Source organism: Zonotrichia leucophrys, chromosome 20 (assembly GCF_028769735.1).
Source record: "Zonotrichia leucophrys gambelii isolate GWCS_2022_RI chromosome 20, RI_Zleu_2.0, whole genome shotgun sequence".
Classification (NCBI taxonomy): Eukaryota; Metazoa; Chordata; class Aves; order Passeriformes; family Passerellidae; genus Zonotrichia; species Zonotrichia leucophrys.
The window spans coordinates 1943898-1961552 of NC_088189.1; the positions used below are offsets into that span (position 1 = coordinate 1943898).

Below are 17655 nucleotides of genomic sequence, written 5' to 3' on the forward strand. Positions count from 1 at the left end.
CTGAGCTGCAGGGATCCCTCTGTCCTCTGTGATTAGTTAGAAATATAATTGTGCAGAATGTACAGAATTCCCCCCTGCTTTTTTGAGTGAAGTGTAACCTTCACTCAAATAAAGAGAGGATAACAACTGTTCCCTCCACAGGTAAGGTTTGTCTGTGCTGGTTTATGCCTTAATGTCACATCAATCATCAGACCACGGGGATGTAAATAACAAACTTGGTTTGGAAATTGAAACAGCAACTGGTTTTTTGTTTCAAATGATAAGTATTAGTTTATTTAAAGATAAGGATGTCAAAATATACAGTATTGCATCATTAAAATCAGTGTGGATTAAAACGTCAGGCCCCTGGTTCCCTGTACAGGCTAGGCTTGAACGAACAGAAATCTTTATTTTCTGTAAAATTTATTAACTACAGTTATTACAGGAGTCTTGTGAAGCAGAGAGCTGCCTGGGCAGCTTTGATTTTGGTTTTTATTAGGATTAATTACAAGTATGGATATAAACAAACATCAGGATGAACAGCTAAGTTTCCTATGATCTAAGGAACATTAATTCCGGGCTGGCAGGCACAGCCCGGCGTTAGGGGACGTGGCTGCCCTCTTGTGTCCTATTAGAACCTTAAATAGCTTTTAATTTGTTATCCCACCCCGCCCGGCCGGGACAGGAGCTGCCCGATCCCGCCAAGCCTTTGCATTTTAGCGTTTTAATTTACATTAATAACCAGCAGCAAGCAGGGCTCGGTCACCACGGGCTCTGCCGGGCTGAGGGGCTCAGCTCCAATCCCAGCTCCATCCAAACCCCCCAGAAGTGACTGGGCTGTGGTTACACCAAAGCAGGACATTTCTGCAGGGATTTGTGTTTTCCTGGCTGCTCTCAAGCTCTCTGAAGCGGAGGATTCCCTGCCCGTGCCTCGCTGCCTTCCTCTGCCACCTGCTTGCTTTTCCTGCCATTTATTGAATTCTCTGCCACCCTCGTACCTGCCTTACCCACACCTCCAACCATCCACAGCACCTTACCTTACACACATTTCATGGGGATCTGTACAGCTGCTTTCTACAGGTGAGGAACCAACAAACCCTGCCAGTGACAGCCTGCGATGGTGCCCAGTGTTTGCTTCAGCCCCGGGTGTTTGTGACAGCCGTGGGAGGGAAAAGGAGTCAGTCATTCCTGCTGCCAGAAAGGAAAGGAGTCATTCCTGGAGCTCCCAGAGAGCTGCTGAGCCTCCCTGAGCAGCCAGGGCTGGGCACTACTTGGATTTGCCAGCAGGGAGGATGGACACGGGATCCGTCTGCACTTCTGCATCCGACATCCTTTTGGAGCCCTGTGGGACAAGGGAGACACCTTTAGAGACATTTCCAAGTATTTCTGAATGGTCAAGTCTGGAATTGCGCCCTGGACTTTTGCTGCCACTGATTTAATCTCCCTGCTTTTCTTCATTTAATATGCACAAATATATGAGCACCATGTGCGTCACGAGAGCCACACAAAGTCCCTGCCTAAATGTGGGGGTTATTTAATAGAATTGTCTCAATTGGCATGGAAACAATTGTTGTCAGGACCTGGGCTCACACACCAGAGCCAGGCTGCTGTGTGTGTGCAGCATTGGAGTTTTGGCATAATTTCTGCAACATTTCCCTGCCCTGAACGCTTCAGTGCAGCCCTGCTAAGAGTCCTTCAGGCATGATGAATGGTGTATTATAGCCAGCCCTGCTCTGCTCTAGGTTAAAGGAACATTAAATACTTTTATGCATGACAGGTATTCGACAATGTTCGAGTGATAAAGCTTTTTTTACACTGCAAACATAATTCTGGCTTTGGAACCAGTCCAAGACACTAATCCAGCTTAGATGAAGGAAATGTATAGCTCTAACTATACCAACCACATTTTTCACTAACTGATAAAAACTTGGCTCTGCTTTAAGGTGCTTGACCTAATTTTGCTGGCCTTGAAGCTGCCAAAACTTGAGCAAAAAGGACCCACAAACAGTGTTTGAGGTCACTGTTACCACTGTGGGGTGTCAGTGCTGTCTGTAACCCAAATCATGCCCTGCTAAGCAGAAAATCCAGCGTGACAAAGCTGAAGGTGCCTCTGTGCTTTCCCTTGGGTAGGAACCAGGCAGAATAAGGTGGGAATTGTCCCTTCCTGGAAACCTGAGTCTCCACTTCAGGAGGATTCTGTGTTACACATGGGCAGTGAAAGGTCTTTACTTCCTCATGCCCTTCAGGGAATTAAACCAGTAAGGTTTTACACTGATAAGGCTCCACCTCACTGATCTTCTTCCAATGTTTCACCTTGGAGGATCTAAGTATGAAAAAGAGCAGCCAAAAATCACAATGGGCTGAAAAATGCCATCTAAAGCTGATTGTAGCCTTGTGCAGCTGAGCTGGCTGCAGTGGCTTCGCTTCTGCTTCCCCTGGTGCTGAGTTTGGAGAATGCTCTAGAGCAGAATGAAAGGGTTTGGCCATTTACAGGTAGCAGCAAATCCATCATTTATCCACCAACCAATAGAGGTGAGCTCTTCATTCTAAATTTACCCAGAAATCCTAAAACGCTCCCCCCATCAGGTGAAGATTTCCCACATGGCAGGAGTAATGGGCCCTGCCAGCGCCAGCTCCTGTCTGAGCTTGATGAATTCACTTCTAAACTGATCAAGGAATGAGATGATACAATTTGCCTTTCTTCCTATGAAAGCGTGGAGGGAGCAGACAGGAGAGGAGGATTCTCCTTGGAGATAATCCCCATTCTGCAGAGGTCACTTCCTTGCTCACTGCATTCCCAAGGTGGTTGCTGATTGAAGCAGGAAGATCAGACTGGCTGCTGATTCCTGCTGAACTGGAATTTCCAAGCCCTTCTTTCTCGTGAAAGAAAGAACTTTGTTCTGCCTTTTTTAAGGGACAAATTCCAGCTCTGCCCTGGGATTCAGGAGCTCAGGTACCTCCAGCTCATGGCTTGGAACATTTGGGCAGAGCATTTTAAAGGGCACACACAGCATAATCGTGATGCTGGGGTATTTTTTCCCCCAGATTTTGCTCAGGAGAAGCAGCACATACTCTGATCAGAAAAAATCCGAATACTTTCCACGTGCTGGTAATGGCACAGAGCAGGAGGATATCACAGTGCAGGAATGCAGATTAAACACTGCAGCTCCAGCCTCTGCTCCCAGCTGGGCTAAAATTGCTGGAATTTTGGCTCCAGATGCTGAAATTTTGGCTACAACTGGAGCCATTGATGCAAGCAAACAGCATCAGTGCCCGGCTGCAGGGTTTGAGCACAGATAAGGTTGTTCCTATGGTAGAAGAGATTAATTTATAAACTGTAGCAAATGTATTTAGGGAATCTTTGAAAGATTAGATTAGAAAGGAAAAGAAAGGGGGAAAAAAAAGATTAATAACATTGTTTCCTGAGCTGGAATAACTCACAGTCCAGTTGTCAGGAGCTGGGAGTGCTCAGCACGTGGAAAGGATTCGGAAAACAGCAAAAGAAGGGAAGAGAAATAAACGTACAAGGCCTTTGAAAAACCCTCCCAGGGACTGCCTCTTCTCTGCCTTCTTGCAGGGGGGCTCCTTGGCGTCGCCGCCGTTGTGGATGGAGTCGGGCTCGGCCGCTGGCTGCTCCCGGGGCTCGGGCTGCTCCCTGCCCTTCTGCCTGCCCAGCTCCAGCGTGGCCTTCTTGTCTTTGGAGCCCTCTTTGCTCCTCGGGCCCCCGGGGTCGCTCTGGGATGGGGCCAGAGGCTTCTCCGTGGCGTTCAAAGTCTGCAGCAAACAGGGGTTGTTGTAGTGGGGAACGGAGAGAGTTCAGCCATAAATATGTTAGGGAAAAAATAAAATAATTTAAATAATATTATTAAATATGTTTATTTATTATTATTATTTATTATTATTATTTATTATTAAATAATATTATTATTTAATAATAATTTATTATAAATTTATATTTATAATAAATATAATAATTTATAATTAATTTATAAATTAATTATAAATTTATTATTATTAAATAATATTATTATTATTTAATAATATAATATTTATTATTATTATTATTATTATTATTATTATTATTATTATTATTATTATTATTATTATTATTATTATTATTATTATTAAATATGTTAGGGAAAAAATAAAATTATTTAAGAAATGGAATGCCACCTGGCAGGAGGAGTCCTGCTGCCCAGCAGGTTTGCATTGCCAGAGGTTGGGATGAGCTCCTGCAGTGTTGGCTCAGGGAAGGGCGCACAGGGAGCTGAAGGAATTCCATGAGCAAAGACTGCGGGATCAAAGCATCCCTGCCTGGAACAACTTCCCTGAAATGTCTGCTGGGGCTGCTCGAGGAGGCATGGACATCACTGACAGTCACTGCCCACTGAAATACCCACAAAAAGTGCAAGGAAAAGATCAGGGAGAGGACAAAAATCAAAGGACCCCATAAAGCAAGGGATGAAAAGAAATTCCCTGTGAATGAACAACACTTCACCCAAAAATTACCAACACAGGGAAGCCAGAATGTCATAGAAAATTTCACGTACAAGTGCAAAAGAAGAGACAGGAAATCTTCCAAAACACCACAATCACAAAGCACCTGTCTAGAGTAAAGGGGAAGATTCTGGAACTCAGAGAAGTTCAGGATATATTTGAAGTTCACACAAGAAAAATCCTATCTGGCAAACAAAGGATCAGACCATGAAATCGTCACTGTTTGGAAAGCAGTAAATGAGGGTGGTTTTGCCAGGAAATCTGTTTGCAAATAGGATTTTTTTTCTAAAGTAAAAAAGAACCCCAAACCCATATGGCTTTATTTATTGCCATCATTAAAACAGCACAAATTTGCCATGTTGAAAAGCTGGAAATCTCACATCTGCCCTCAGGCCATGGCCCAAGCTTAATGCTGTGTATTTTTCCAGCTTTGGGAATTTCACCATTACTCTTGAAATATTTGGTGTTCTTCTGAAGGCCTGGGGTTATGTGCTCACACGCCAGGCTTAGCTTTCATTCAAAACAAAAACATTTTGAGATATCATGATTTCAGAGAAAACCCTGAAAGCAGAAACTTTAGAGAAACAGAATGCAAATGCACCTCTTGCATTTAAAAATAAAAAACGTTCAAGCCCGTCTAATTTTGGTGAAACAAGAATGAGAGGGGACAACAATCCTGCTGCTTGGCCTTTTCCACTCAATTCAGCTTTTCTTGCTATCCAGTCTTCATTTAATACAGTCAGGCTTGACTAGGAGACAACTCCTCTACTGAATGTGAGCTTTTGGAATGATTTCTTTTTCCAGAGATTGATATATGTGGTAAATATTTCCTCACACCTGGATCGCTCTGCTCTTAGACTTAAAAAATCCATTCTTTGTGCAGGAGAAGGTGAAGATCAGCAGATTTATAAATGTTTAAAGCAGGTTCAGTGGGGTGAGAGGAGAGCAGAGCTCACTCCCCACCTGTGTCACCTCACCTGGGAAGGGACACTGCAGTGCCCAGGGGTGCAGGGGCTCCCCCAGCACAAGGATGGACATAGAGCAAATTGCAAAAGTCTCTGGCTCAGTTAACTCTGAGCAGCTGCTTCCCCAGACCCTTCCCACTGGAAGTGAGAAAATGATTTTCTGGTGAAATTGCAAACGTTCACCTTCGCTGCAGCAACAAGCCCAGCTCTGGGCTGAGCCCAGAGGAGCCTGGAAGCCTCAGAAACACTCAGTGCAATCTGTGGCTTTGCTCTGTGGGTGTAAAAGCAGAGTTTTCCTCCCCACACGTGCCCGAGACAGCGCTGCAGCCACAGCAGAACCCCATGGCTGAGAGCAGGTGGGGCCCTTTGATGTCAGGCAGACTAAACACTTCTTAAAAAATATTCATAATACATTTTCCAGGCAAAAAAATACCCAACTCAAACCCTATCAGATAATCTCTTTGAGGTGTTTCATATTAACCTTGAAAGGCAGGAAATTGGCAGATTTGATATTGATGGGAGCAGCTGAGGAAATGCGGTGTGAGGCCAATGAATAATGAAAGATGTTAATGCTCCTTACTCCAAAGGGGAGCTGCTCCTGGCACTTTGCTTTGCCTCCCTCAACATTAGCAGTGCCACTGAAATAAAAAATGAAAAATGGACACATTTTCCCTGTTATCTTACAGGAGACCTTGGGCCAAGGCTGATTTTTAAGCCCGGGATTTCTGTGGTTTTGGAGCAGTGCTGAAATTTCTGCAGGGTGCAGAGTGGCAGGGATGGGAAGGGGAGAAGAATCACAGCATTCCAGAGACACTACAGCATAATTTAAGGAAATCCTTTCAAAGAAACCCCCAAAAAAGGAAGAAGTCAGCAAGATCCAGTTTTCCTTGGGCTCCTCTGAGGAATAAAACCGTTCTACTTTACACCAGGGCAAGGGAGAGAAGGAGGGGAAGAACAATAAACTGATTTACAGAAATGGAAGGAAGCTGGCTGCTCATTAAAATAATAAAATAGATCCAGGGCTGAAACTTTTGCTGTCTTACTCAGAACACTTCACAAAGCTCTTGTATGAAATAAGGATTAAGTGTCACAAGACAAGGCTCTTCTATATTTAGGATGCTTTTAGAGACATAATTCATGAAAATTAACCTTGGTGTCATCAGACATTGTGAAAATAGGAAGAGAGAGATATAATTTTACAGCTATTTAAAAAAGGAAATTCTGAAATGACAGGTTTGAATGCAACTTCAGTTTTCCTCTTAAAGGAAACTGTCTACAGACAGAACCTTGTTTTACTTCTCATTACTGAGAGATGAATTCTTCTGAATATCTTCACTTGCAGCAGATGAGGGTTTGAAGCTCAATAGAATTTGTATTTCTAATGAAAATATTGTTTTTATGAAGCCTTTTGAAAGCCATGCAGAATAGAATGAAAATACCACACCCAAAGGTTTAGATTTTATGAACACATAACGAAAGAAACGAAACAGAACAAGAAACAAATCTGTTCATGGCTTTTGTTACATTGCAGTGAACAGTTTTCATTCTCATTTTCAGTTCTCTTTTGTAGAGTTTCCACCTAAATGATTCTTTCCTCAGAAGACAAGTAAATCAACAAAGTAAAAATAATTCTGTGTGTATTTAGTTCCACTGCCCGAGCCAAGGTTCTTGCAGAAAGTCAAAAAGCAGCAAGAGAGAGGAAGAAGACTGAACACAAACCCACTGATTATTTTAAGAAAAGGAACACACCCGGAAAAAGCTTTTTTTTTTTTTTAAATTATGTTGACTCTTTAAAATCTTGTTTAATATTATGAACAGATAAAAGAAACAGAGATGTGTAAATATACGAAGCTCAGTGAGTGCAGCACTTTCCTTTCAGTGACTTTTGCACTTCAAGAGGCAGAGCTGGGTGGGAGGAGGTGACAAGAACCCATCACCAGGGCATGAGGAAGCCCAGGCCAAAAACACAAAGTCACTTACGTGGTGTCTGGGGCTGGGACCACGTCCCTCTTCTGCACTGGGGGTCCCTCCATCTCCCCTGCCTGACTAAAACAACAAAGGTCCTGCTTGAGCCTTCGTCCAGGATGGAAACTCCCAGCAATCAAGGCCTGAAGGCACCTCAGCAGCTCCACTTTGGAGCTGTCCCCATCTCCAGGGTGGCTTTTGCTGGTTCTGCTCGGTGCGATTGTCTCTTGCCAGTCAGGTTTCCCACCAAGGCCTGAGCAGGGATCATTTCAGCCCAAAACAAGAACCTGCTGTCAGCCCTGGAATTTTCTGGGAAAGAGATTTTCTGGAATTTTCTAGGAAAGAGATTTTCTTTTCTTTCCAGACCAAAATCTGTCCTACAAGACCTAGTGGGACTTGCCCTCTCTTTATCCACCCTACTAAGTGCATGTGCTGTGAATAATTAAAGCCCACTCAGCTTTGGAGGGATGTTTCCATATTTTGTCATCAGCATCCGTTTAATCCTGATTTTTGCTTTGCAGTTTATTCCTGCAGTCCTTAAACCTCTAAATAATAATCCTCCTTGCTTCCCATATTTCCCAGCCAGGACAATCTGAGCAGAGCCTGAGGCTGCAGCACTGGAAGGTCACTCAGAGCAAACGTTGACTCTGAAATATCTTTTTAAGGTAAAAACCCATTTCCATCTAGAAAAAAGTGAGAAACCTCTGTTTGACCAAACTGAGTAAATAGGACAAGCTTTGTGAGAATTAGGTTAAGCTTAAGTTACAATTAGTGCTACAAAAGGGACAACAGGAATGAGCATTTGTGTTTAAAAATGTGTTGGAGAGTTCAGTGTGTTCTCCTGGGTGCCACAGAATGCACAGAGCTCAGCAGCAAAGCATAAAACAAACTGCAGGATTTCATAGTGCCCAAATTTAAATGTCATTTTTCATTGCAGAAGTTCAATGAAAACAATGAAAGGATGTGACTTTTGTTCTAAATTTATCTCGGGCGGAATTGTGGTTTGCTGCAGCTCTGTGTTTGTAGCGTGGAGCACACAGCACCAGCCTGGTCCCACAGATGGGCTCACTGCAACCTGCCTTTCCTCCAAAACCACAGAAATCAATGCATGGCAGCAGCAGCAGGGAAAATGAAACCACCCCATGACAATTCATGGCTTTTGTGGGAAAAGGCTGTCCCTGAAGGTGCCATGCTGGGCCTGGCACGGGTTTGTGCTCGGGAGCTTTATCTGTGCAGGAGCTGCAGGGGAGGAAGCACAGTGTGCTCTGTGCTGGGGACAAACCCCTCAGAGTGCATGAGGATGGGCTGTGATAAGATCTGCTCTGCATTTGTGTTTTAGCAAGTCCTCAAAAGCCTCTAGGGAAAAAAAACAACCCTGCTCTAACAGCAATCAGTGTTACCTGTTCCCCTATAAACACCCCAAACCCAGATAAGACCAGCCCTGCTTTAGCCAACCTCTCTAATCCACCTCGTATTTTTATTATGATTATTTTTATGATTATTTTTAACCAAAACCAGAGTAAAGACCTTGAGGTCTAGACAAAGCTCCCTCTTGCTGCCAGTGAGACGAGGACGAAACAATGCCAAGGATTTCTCTGCAGAGCACTGCTGACCTCCCATCCTTGCCTCTGGTCACCTGGGCCTGCTGCTGGCCAAGGCTGCCCACAAAGTTTGCTGCAGTGAGCAGGGTGGGCTGGGATGTTTTTAAATGGAGCAGGGTGGGGACAGCCAATACCCTGCTACACTTTCATCAATAGCTGTGACAACATAATTATTCTCAGTTCTAAATGCTATTTATTGCCTAGTTTGATTATGTGGGGAAGCAGGGGCTGCAGATGATTTGGGAACAATTTTCCTCTGGGAAGTAGGAGCAGATTCTACTTTCTGCCTTTCCTCTTTCCCACCTGATGGACCTTAGCAGGAGAGACAGCTCCTTTCCTTTCACCAGTTCACCTAACCTACAAAAACTGCCAAAAACAGTCGTGCCACTAAAAATACAGCTCCCCAAAGCCAGTGCAGGGCAGGACACAGCACAGGGGGACTGACAGCGCCGTGGCCAACAGGAGATGGGCTTGGAGGCGGGGTTGGAGGTGGGTTCCTCCAGGAGCTTCCCACAGGGGGAAGCTGCGCTTTGTGAAGCGGAGCATCCTCGGTGTGGCGACCCCTGGAGCTCCCTGGGCCACCTTGGTGGGGAAAGGGCCACCTCGGCAGGGAAAGGGTCACCTCGGCAGGGAAAGGGTCACCTCGGCAGGGAAAGGGCCACCGGAGCCCTTGGGATGTTCCGGGAGGAGCCGCGAGAGGGAGATGCAGGACGGGGAATGCGGGGAGAAGTCCCAGCCTGCGTCCCTGAGCATCCCTCATCCCTGAGCATCCCTGAGCATCCCTGAGCATCCCTCATCCCTGAGCATCCCTGAGCATCCCTCATCCCTGAGCATCACCCATCCCTGAGCATCACCCATCCCTGAGCATCCCTGAGCATCCCTGAGCATCCCTGAGCATCCCTCATCCCTGAGCATCCCTGAGCATCCCTGAGCATCCCTGAGCATCCCTGAGCATCCCTCATCCCTGAGCATCCCTGAGCATCCCTCATCCCTGAGCATCCCTCATCCCTGAGCATCCCTGAGCATCCCTGAGCATCCCTGATCCCTGAGCATCCCTGAGCATCCCTGAGCATCCCTCATCCCTGAGCATCACCCATCCCTGAGCGTCCCTGCACCCTCCCAGACAAAGCCAAAGTGTTTTCCCAGCCTCTCCCCAGCCCTCTGAGCTCCCGAAGGACAAAGCTGCTCTTACCAGCTTGAAGAACTTCCTCAGGTTTGCCTTGGGCGTTTTGCTCTCTGCCCCTCGCGGTTTCACCTCGGTGCTTTCTGTGCCCTTGCTCTCGTCCCTGTCGGGAGCCACGGCCTCCAGAGCCACCTCTGCCTTCTCATTGCTCACGGCCTCTGCTTCTTCCGAGGAGTTCTGGGGTTGGGAGTAAAGTGGAGGAAACATCTGACTCAATCTGTGAGGAGTTGGTTGATTTCTTAAAATTTTACAATCAAACATGGCATAAAAACATCCTCAGCTTTGCTGTTCTCTTTGTGCTGCTTCAGGAATTTGATTAATCCCAAATGAAAGAAGTAAATAAGTGTTAAAATCCCAGCAGTTTATATAAACGAAAGAAATAGACTTTCTTGAGTTGCTGGTTCCCAATCGTAAGAACCTAGCTTTGATTACAATGTAATAAGAATGAAAATGAAATCACACACAGCAATGCATGTCCTGAGGAGATGAGGCTCAAGTGAATCCAGTAAATAACAGAAAAATCATACTCAGGAATTTGCACTCAAAAGCAGAATTAAGATTATTTGAAACACACTATGGACACTATAAATTGCTGAAATTTAAACCTTGGACACTCCCAGGGATGGGGCAGCCACAGCTCCTCTGGGAATCTGTCAGGACCTCTCCTCCCTCCCAGGGAACGATTCCTTCCCAATATCCCATCTAAACCTCCTCTGTGCCAGTTTGAAGCCATTCCCCCTGTCCTGTCACTTGTTTATTCTTGTTTGTCGCCACATTCTTTTACTTGGACTCTGCCACTTTTATTGTGAACAATTATATTTCCTGTCCCCCTTTACAGCAGCTTTTCTGTGTGCTGTTGTCATCTCCCTTTCTGAGCAAATAAAATCCCAGTTTATTTAGTCCTTCATACAGAAGCCATCCAATATATTTACTCAGTATTCCCTCCCACCTTTTAGTTCTGTCATATTTTTAAGTTGCAGGGAATTCCACATTCAAGAAGGGGATTCACCATGGATTTCTACCACAGCACGAAAGATTTTGCTTTGTTCCTGACTCCTCTTTTGTGGAAGTAACAACATTTTGGGGGTGGTGCAACAGGGGGAAGAATGATGAAAGAATAAATATTCCTTATCCCCTGCTGCCTGGGATGGCTGCAGCACTTCCCACTTCCCTGTGGAATTGTACATTTAATTTATATTTATGAACAGCTTGGAGATAATCAATCTATAATAATTTTACCCTGGATCTCTGCCTATTCACACATCCATATCATCAATTCCCCATCTATTTGCTGGGAGGGAATCCCTCAGAGCAGAGTGGAAGCAGTGGCTCAGCAAGGCAGAGCTCAGCCCCTGGGATCTCTCCTCTCCAAGGGGGCAGCTTGGGATCACTCTGCTGCACCCCAAAGGAGTTTTGTCTCTGAGCTCTGGCTCTGCACTGGAATTGGTGGCACAACCAACAAAAGCACCCTGGCACCAAATGCCAACCTCCAAAAAGCAGTGCCCAGTTAAATTAGGGTTAGGCAGCTACTCAGGGATTGAGCTGTTTCCAGTATCAGGGATTTTTGCACATTTCTCAGGAAATTCTTCTGCAGGACAAGGGGGAATGGCTTCACACTGAAAGAAGGGAAATTTAGGTTGGATGTACAGAGGAAATTCCTTCCTGTGAGGGTGCTGAGCCCTGGCACAGGTGCCCAGAGCAGCTGTGGCTGCCCCTGGATCCCTGGCAGTGCCCAAGGCCAGGGTGGGCACTGAGACAGTGGGAGGGGTCCCTGCCATCCAGGGGTGGCACTGGATGGGCTTTAAGGTCCCTCCAACCCAAACCATCCTGGGATTCCATGTTCTGCTTCACCCAGTAATCAACCAGTTTGCTGTTGGCACATCAGCAAAACGAGCATGATTTTCCTGCAGTTGCATGGCAGGAGTTGCTTAAAATTCAACTTTTTAAAGCAAACACATCTGCTTTTAAAGACAGGTCCCAGAGCAGTGTAAATAATGCTGCCTTGATCACCTTCCACCCTGGCCTGGCCTGCTTTGATCAGATAAACGTGAAGCATCATGTTTCTCTGCCCTGATCAGATATCTACGAGGCCTTGGAAGCAGCTTTCCAACACAAATATTGGAAATTGCCCGCTGTAATTCCCTATTAGTATTCCTTCTGAAAAAAAAAGAAAAAAAAAAAAGAGAGAGAAATGCTGGCACAGCAAATATTTGAGTAACAGTTCTGAAAATTCTTGTGAAGACTGATCAGGAAATGGGGCAAATACAAAGTGGCTCCCAGCTGAGAAGCTGAATAAGGAATTTTTCATTTTCCCTTTCCATATTTATTCATCTGCAGGCAGAGCAGCAGCATTAACTGCCACGTGTTGACAGGCACTTCATTAGCTGCACTTTGAAGTGAAAGCTCATCAGAAGATGGATATTTAAGAGAGTGCCTGGAAAGAGAAGCTGGAGCTGAATCCTGCATCTATTGAGTGTTGTGGTTGCTGTTTGTGACTTCAAAAGCAAAGCGACTCCTGACTCTGAATTCTCCACCTATTTAAGCTTTCTGTCCTAACAAAAGGACAGTGCATCAAATGTGCCAGAAAAAGATAAATTCACTACAGAACTCCCCACAGAGTCTTCAAACCAAGCTGAGTATGAGGCCAACCTGTTGTCTTTTGGTTTTTTGTACATCTCTCCTGTTTCTTTCTTTCTTTTTTTTTTTTTATCCTTGATACTTCATTAAGAAATGACTGAATTCAGACAGGATTTATTGCTGTTTTACACAGCAGCCTGCCAGAAGGTCTCTTCTTTCCCTTATTTCATCCTGATGTTCAGCACACATCCTGCTTCCCAGCTCTGTTTTCAAATAAGCCAGATTACACAGAGGAGGAGGTTTCTGTAGCAATAACACCCACAGAAAAACCTCCCTCTCCCTCTTCTTCCCAACTTTCCTCTCATTCCAAGCACCTGATTCCCTCAGTTCCCCTGGAAATTCAGTCCCAAGTGGCAAATGTTTGAAGTTTTGATTATTTTCAAGCATGTTTACTCTGTAAATACCTAAACACCTTTGGGATTTTTTTAAACATAAATAAAATATCCAAACTGCATCTCCAGTGGGAAAACTCAGTTAAAGAAGCTGCAGGAGCAGCAGCCACTCAGGGGCATCTGGGTGTTTGGAAGCAGCAAATTTCTGGGATTTGAGCTTGAGCAGAAGCCCAGAAAAGCAGTTATTTAACATCGAGTGACTCAGTAAATGTTCACACAGCCCTTCTATGAAATGAAATTAAGAATGAATAAACTTCAGTTTATAAACCATAAGGATTGTGGAAACAGGAACTATGTTTTTAGAGTTAGCCCTAAATTTAGGTAAAATCATTATTTAACCTGAGGAACAATGTGTCTTCCTAAGCAATTGAGACCCCAAATTAAATCCTGATCTTCTCTGTCACAGAACATTTTCAGCTGAGTAAGAATAGACCCCCCTGATCCCAGCTTTTCAGACATTTAAAGCAAAGAAATGAAACGAGGTTTTAGAGCTTTATCTCTATTGATAATGAATTTTAGTAAAGAACTTTGTGATCTCTGGGAGATATTTAACAGAAGCATTGAATTAAGAGAGGATAACATTCCTGATTCCATAAAACAAGAGAACTATCACAGCCATCTTTTATGTAAAATCCTTTCCTTAGGATTTTTCCTCCTGAGAAGCTGGGAGGCCTCAGGAACAAAATGTGAACATTGATTATCTGCTGCTGTGGAATGCAACAGGTGCATCTGGGATTGGTCTCATGTGGTTGTTTCTAATTAATGGCCAATCACAGTCAGCTGGCTCGGACAGAGAGCCCTGAGCCACAAACCTTTGTTATCATTCTTTCCTATTCTATTACTTGCCAGCCTTCTGAACCTTTTCTTCTATTCTTTTAGTATAGTTTTGATGTAATATATACCATAAAATAATAAATCAGCCTTCTGAAACGTGGAGTCAGATCCTCATCTCTTCCCTCACCCAAGAACCCCTGTGAGCACGGTCACAGAGAACCAGAGAACCACCGCGGATAAATTCACGTCCCTGCCGTGGAGCAGGTGGGAGCTGCTGCCCGTGGTGGGTTTGGCAGCAATGACTGCAGCCCCAGCCCCAGTACCTTTTTCCAGAAGAGCTTGCTGAGGGGCAGAGGGGTGGCTGAGCCCTTGTCCTTGGTGCCCTCCCGGGGTGGTTCTGTGCTCACGCTCTGCGGAGGCGCCGCGGGCTCGGGCGCTTTCGGGTTCTGCTTGGGCAGCGGCTCCGGGCAGGCAGGGACATTTCTGTCTGCTTTCACACAGCTCACAGGAGGCTGCTCAGGGCTCTGGGAATGAAAAGGACATGGAGAGATTGTGAGCAACAAATCCAGCACACTCAGCCATCACCTGGGCAGGTGAGCACCGCCTCTCCCCATTCTCCCCTGCCCTTCCATCCCTGCTTGACACAGCTGTCAAAGACATCTTTTCATGAAACACCTTTCATTAGGAATTTTTCCTGCTGAGAGGCCTCAGCAACAAAATGTAAACAACCGTTATGTGCTGCTGTGGAATGCAACAGGTGCATCTGTGATTGGCCCATCTTGGATGTTTGTTATTAATGGCCAACCACAGCCCAGTTAGCTTGGACTCTGTCCGAGACACAAGCCTTTATTCATTCCTTTCTATTCTATTCTTAGCCAGCCTTCTGAGATGAAACTTTTCCTTCTATTCTTTTTAGTATAGTTTTGATGTAATATATGTAATAAAATAATATGTCAAGCCTTCTGAACATGGAGTCAACATTCTCATCTCTTCCCTCACCTGAAAACCCCTGTGAACACCGTCACACACACAGCAAAGCCAGAACACAGATAAAGAAATTACAACACTTAAAGACTGAACATGCCAGCGAGAATTCCCTTTTTCCTGCATTGCACAGATAATTCAACCCCTCCTACTCACTTTGGTGTTGGCTGTCTGCTGGGTTTCTTTCGCAGCCTGCAGGGAAGCAAAACACAAAGATGAGTCTGTCTGAGGCAACGGCAGCACTGCAGTTCCACAGGCCAGCAATTGTCTGTGGCACCAATTATTTTATTTTTAGTGAATGTGTGTGCAAGTCCTGGCTCCTGCAGCCATGGAAACTGATCCCTGGAAGAGTGGAGGCTTCTGGAAGGAATGCCAGGTCCCATCCTTGTACCTGCACCAGCCTGGTGGTGCACTCTTTGTGCTTGTAGTCCTCAACTTGTTCTTTAAAAATATACATATTTATAAATGTATTCCCATATTCACATTCCCATTCAGCTCAGGTAAATAAGTACAGAGAATTTAAAGGTATTAAGAGATTTTCCTGTGTCTGCAGCTTCCAGTGCTCAGGGACACAGAGCTGGGAGTTTTCCATGGGAATCCCACACCACCATCAGGGATGTGCTCCCGTCACCTTCCAGCAGGAGGCTCGGGTGTCTGGGATCCAAAACAGGCAGCACACGAAATGCTGGAAACCCAGGAGCAGGAGCAAAAAGCAGCTCTGCAGGTGCTGGGGGCTGGTCCCACCCAGCCTCTCATTTTTGGGCATGAGGTGGGATTTCCTTTAGCGCAACCATGCAGTGATGGGGCTCCTGATTTCATCAGGATACACAAATTTCATCAGGAGCCAGTTAAATTCCTCCTTGGCCATGGATTTTGGCTGCATCTCCTACCCCTCACACTGAACAATGACCTGAGCTGTACAAAACCCCACCCAACCCATCTGGCCAGGCTCCAATAGCCTGGGCAGACTTTGGGAAGCTTTCCACAGAACAGGTGAGATATTTCGCAGAGCAGGTGAGATATTTTGCAGGGCAGTTACTTTGCAGGAGCCAAAACTTTTTTTTTATGGTCAGCTCTGACAAACAACATCCAGAACAGGAGGTGAGAACAAGGGTGAGGATGGCTTGCAGCATTAGTGCTGCAAGTGAGGGATTCACCCTTCTCTTCCAAGGGAAAATTCCACAAATCAGCACAGTTATATGCAAAATGAGCATGGAATGAAGGGCAAACATGCATGGATGGGAAGAGCATCACAAGCTGCTTTAGAGTCAGGATTTTGTAACACAGGAGCATGAAAAACAATGTTTCTGTTAACTACAAACTCTTTCAACTTCCATTAAATATTCCAGGCACTCTTCTCACTAAAATTTATTGCAAGATTAATTATTGGAATGGAATCTTAAAAAAATGCCAGTCAGGTTCGGTTTTTACCAGAAAACCTTAATTCATTATGAACAAGTAATTAATATTTTAATTTTATTAAGAAATGAAGCTGAGATACCAAATTTAAGCTTTTTGGAAGAACTGCACACTTGAAGTCATTAGGAATACTATTATTCCTTCAGTAATATGCAGATGACTTTTTTTTCCCTCAAAAATGAGATAGTGGAAAGAACATTTTTGGTTTTAAAATGTATTAAAGATTGGCCTATGCCCTTGGTTATAAAGCCCCCTACTCACCAGAAATTCCACGTGGGTGTCTGGAGGGAGAATTTAATATTAATTATGTTCCTCCCCCACTGGAAGGGTCCCTGCTTCTGCATTCTCTGGGCTAAAGAGCTGCAATTCTCTGCTTGCCTGCCATGATTATCTTCAGAGAGTGCAGAAATCTTCAAACACAGAGCTTGAGACCAAAATTTTTGGTAATTGCTGGTTTTTAACATAAAAGTTTATGTCCTCTGAAACAGCCATTTGCTTGACTGTGCATTTTAAGCTCTTCAAAGTACCCATCAAACCCAGATTTTTTTTTCTACTTCAAATGAGAACTAAAATAAATTAATTTTCTTGCTTGCAAGGAGAAATCCCTATTTCTGCAGGAAATTCCATGTTCCAGCTTCCTCTGTGCCATATCAGATGCCCCAAAATGCCAATTTCAGGTGTACATTAATGACATAAAACCTGACTTGTGGCTGGGTTGAGCTCCCAAACCTCTCTGGTCTCAGGCTTTGGTCACCTCCATGCAATTCATTGTTTGTCAGCACCTCTGGTTCTGGTTTTCAGTGGCCAGGGGGGTTTGGTCAGTGTTAGTAACTGGCAGGAATTATTGCTCCAGGGATTGCTCCAGAACCCCGAGCTCACAGAGGGCCCAACGAGAGGAAGGTGCAGCTCAGCATGTCCCCATTCCCCCAGCACAGAAATGCTCCCCCAGGGACCTCCCGAGCTCTGCACATCTGCCCAGATGTTGGCAAGAACTCCTCTGTGTGTGTGTGTGCCAGGAGCCAGCTGTGGTTCCTCAGGGTTCTGCTGCTCCTGGAGCTCCATACCAACCTTGTGCCTAAAGAGTTTGCTAAAGGTGCCGTGGCCCAGCTTGGGGCTCTCTGCTTTCTTTTTCTTGGCTCCTTTGGAGGGGGATCCTGGTGCTGCCTTCGGGCTGGGCTGTCCCCCCGCGCCCTTCTCCGCCTTGGAGCCCTTGTGCACAACAGCAGGTGCAGGTGAGTGTTTGCTGCAGATATTTGCTT

The 17655-nt window shown here is 45.1% G+C and overlaps 1 protein-coding gene across 4 annotated transcripts in view; it reads right to left on the minus strand.

Moving 5' to 3' along the window:
- Positions 1-243: 243 nt before the first annotated feature.
- Positions 244-17655, minus strand: part of BCAS1 (brain enriched myelin associated protein 1) — a 32130-nt gene continuing 14718 nt past the window's right edge. For 2 of the 4 annotated variants that reach the window (XM_064729689.1, XM_064729688.1), the window contains exons 6-12: positions 17465-17605; positions 15134-15169; positions 14317-14517; positions 10200-10367; positions 7422-7487; positions 3505-3753; positions 244-1321 (exon numbers count right to left, since the gene is read on the minus strand). In XM_064729689.1, coding sequence (XP_064585759.1) covers positions 1247-1321; positions 3505-3753; positions 7422-7487; positions 10200-10367; positions 14317-14517; positions 15134-15169; positions 17465-17605 — 936 coding nt within the window. In that variant the 3' untranslated portion in view covers positions 244-1246. The remainder of the gene's footprint in view (positions 1322-3504; positions 3754-7421; positions 7488-10199; positions 10368-14316; positions 14518-15133; positions 15170-17464; positions 17606-17655) is intronic. The other 2 variants (XM_064729691.1, XM_064729690.1) reach the window with 2 other exon arrangements.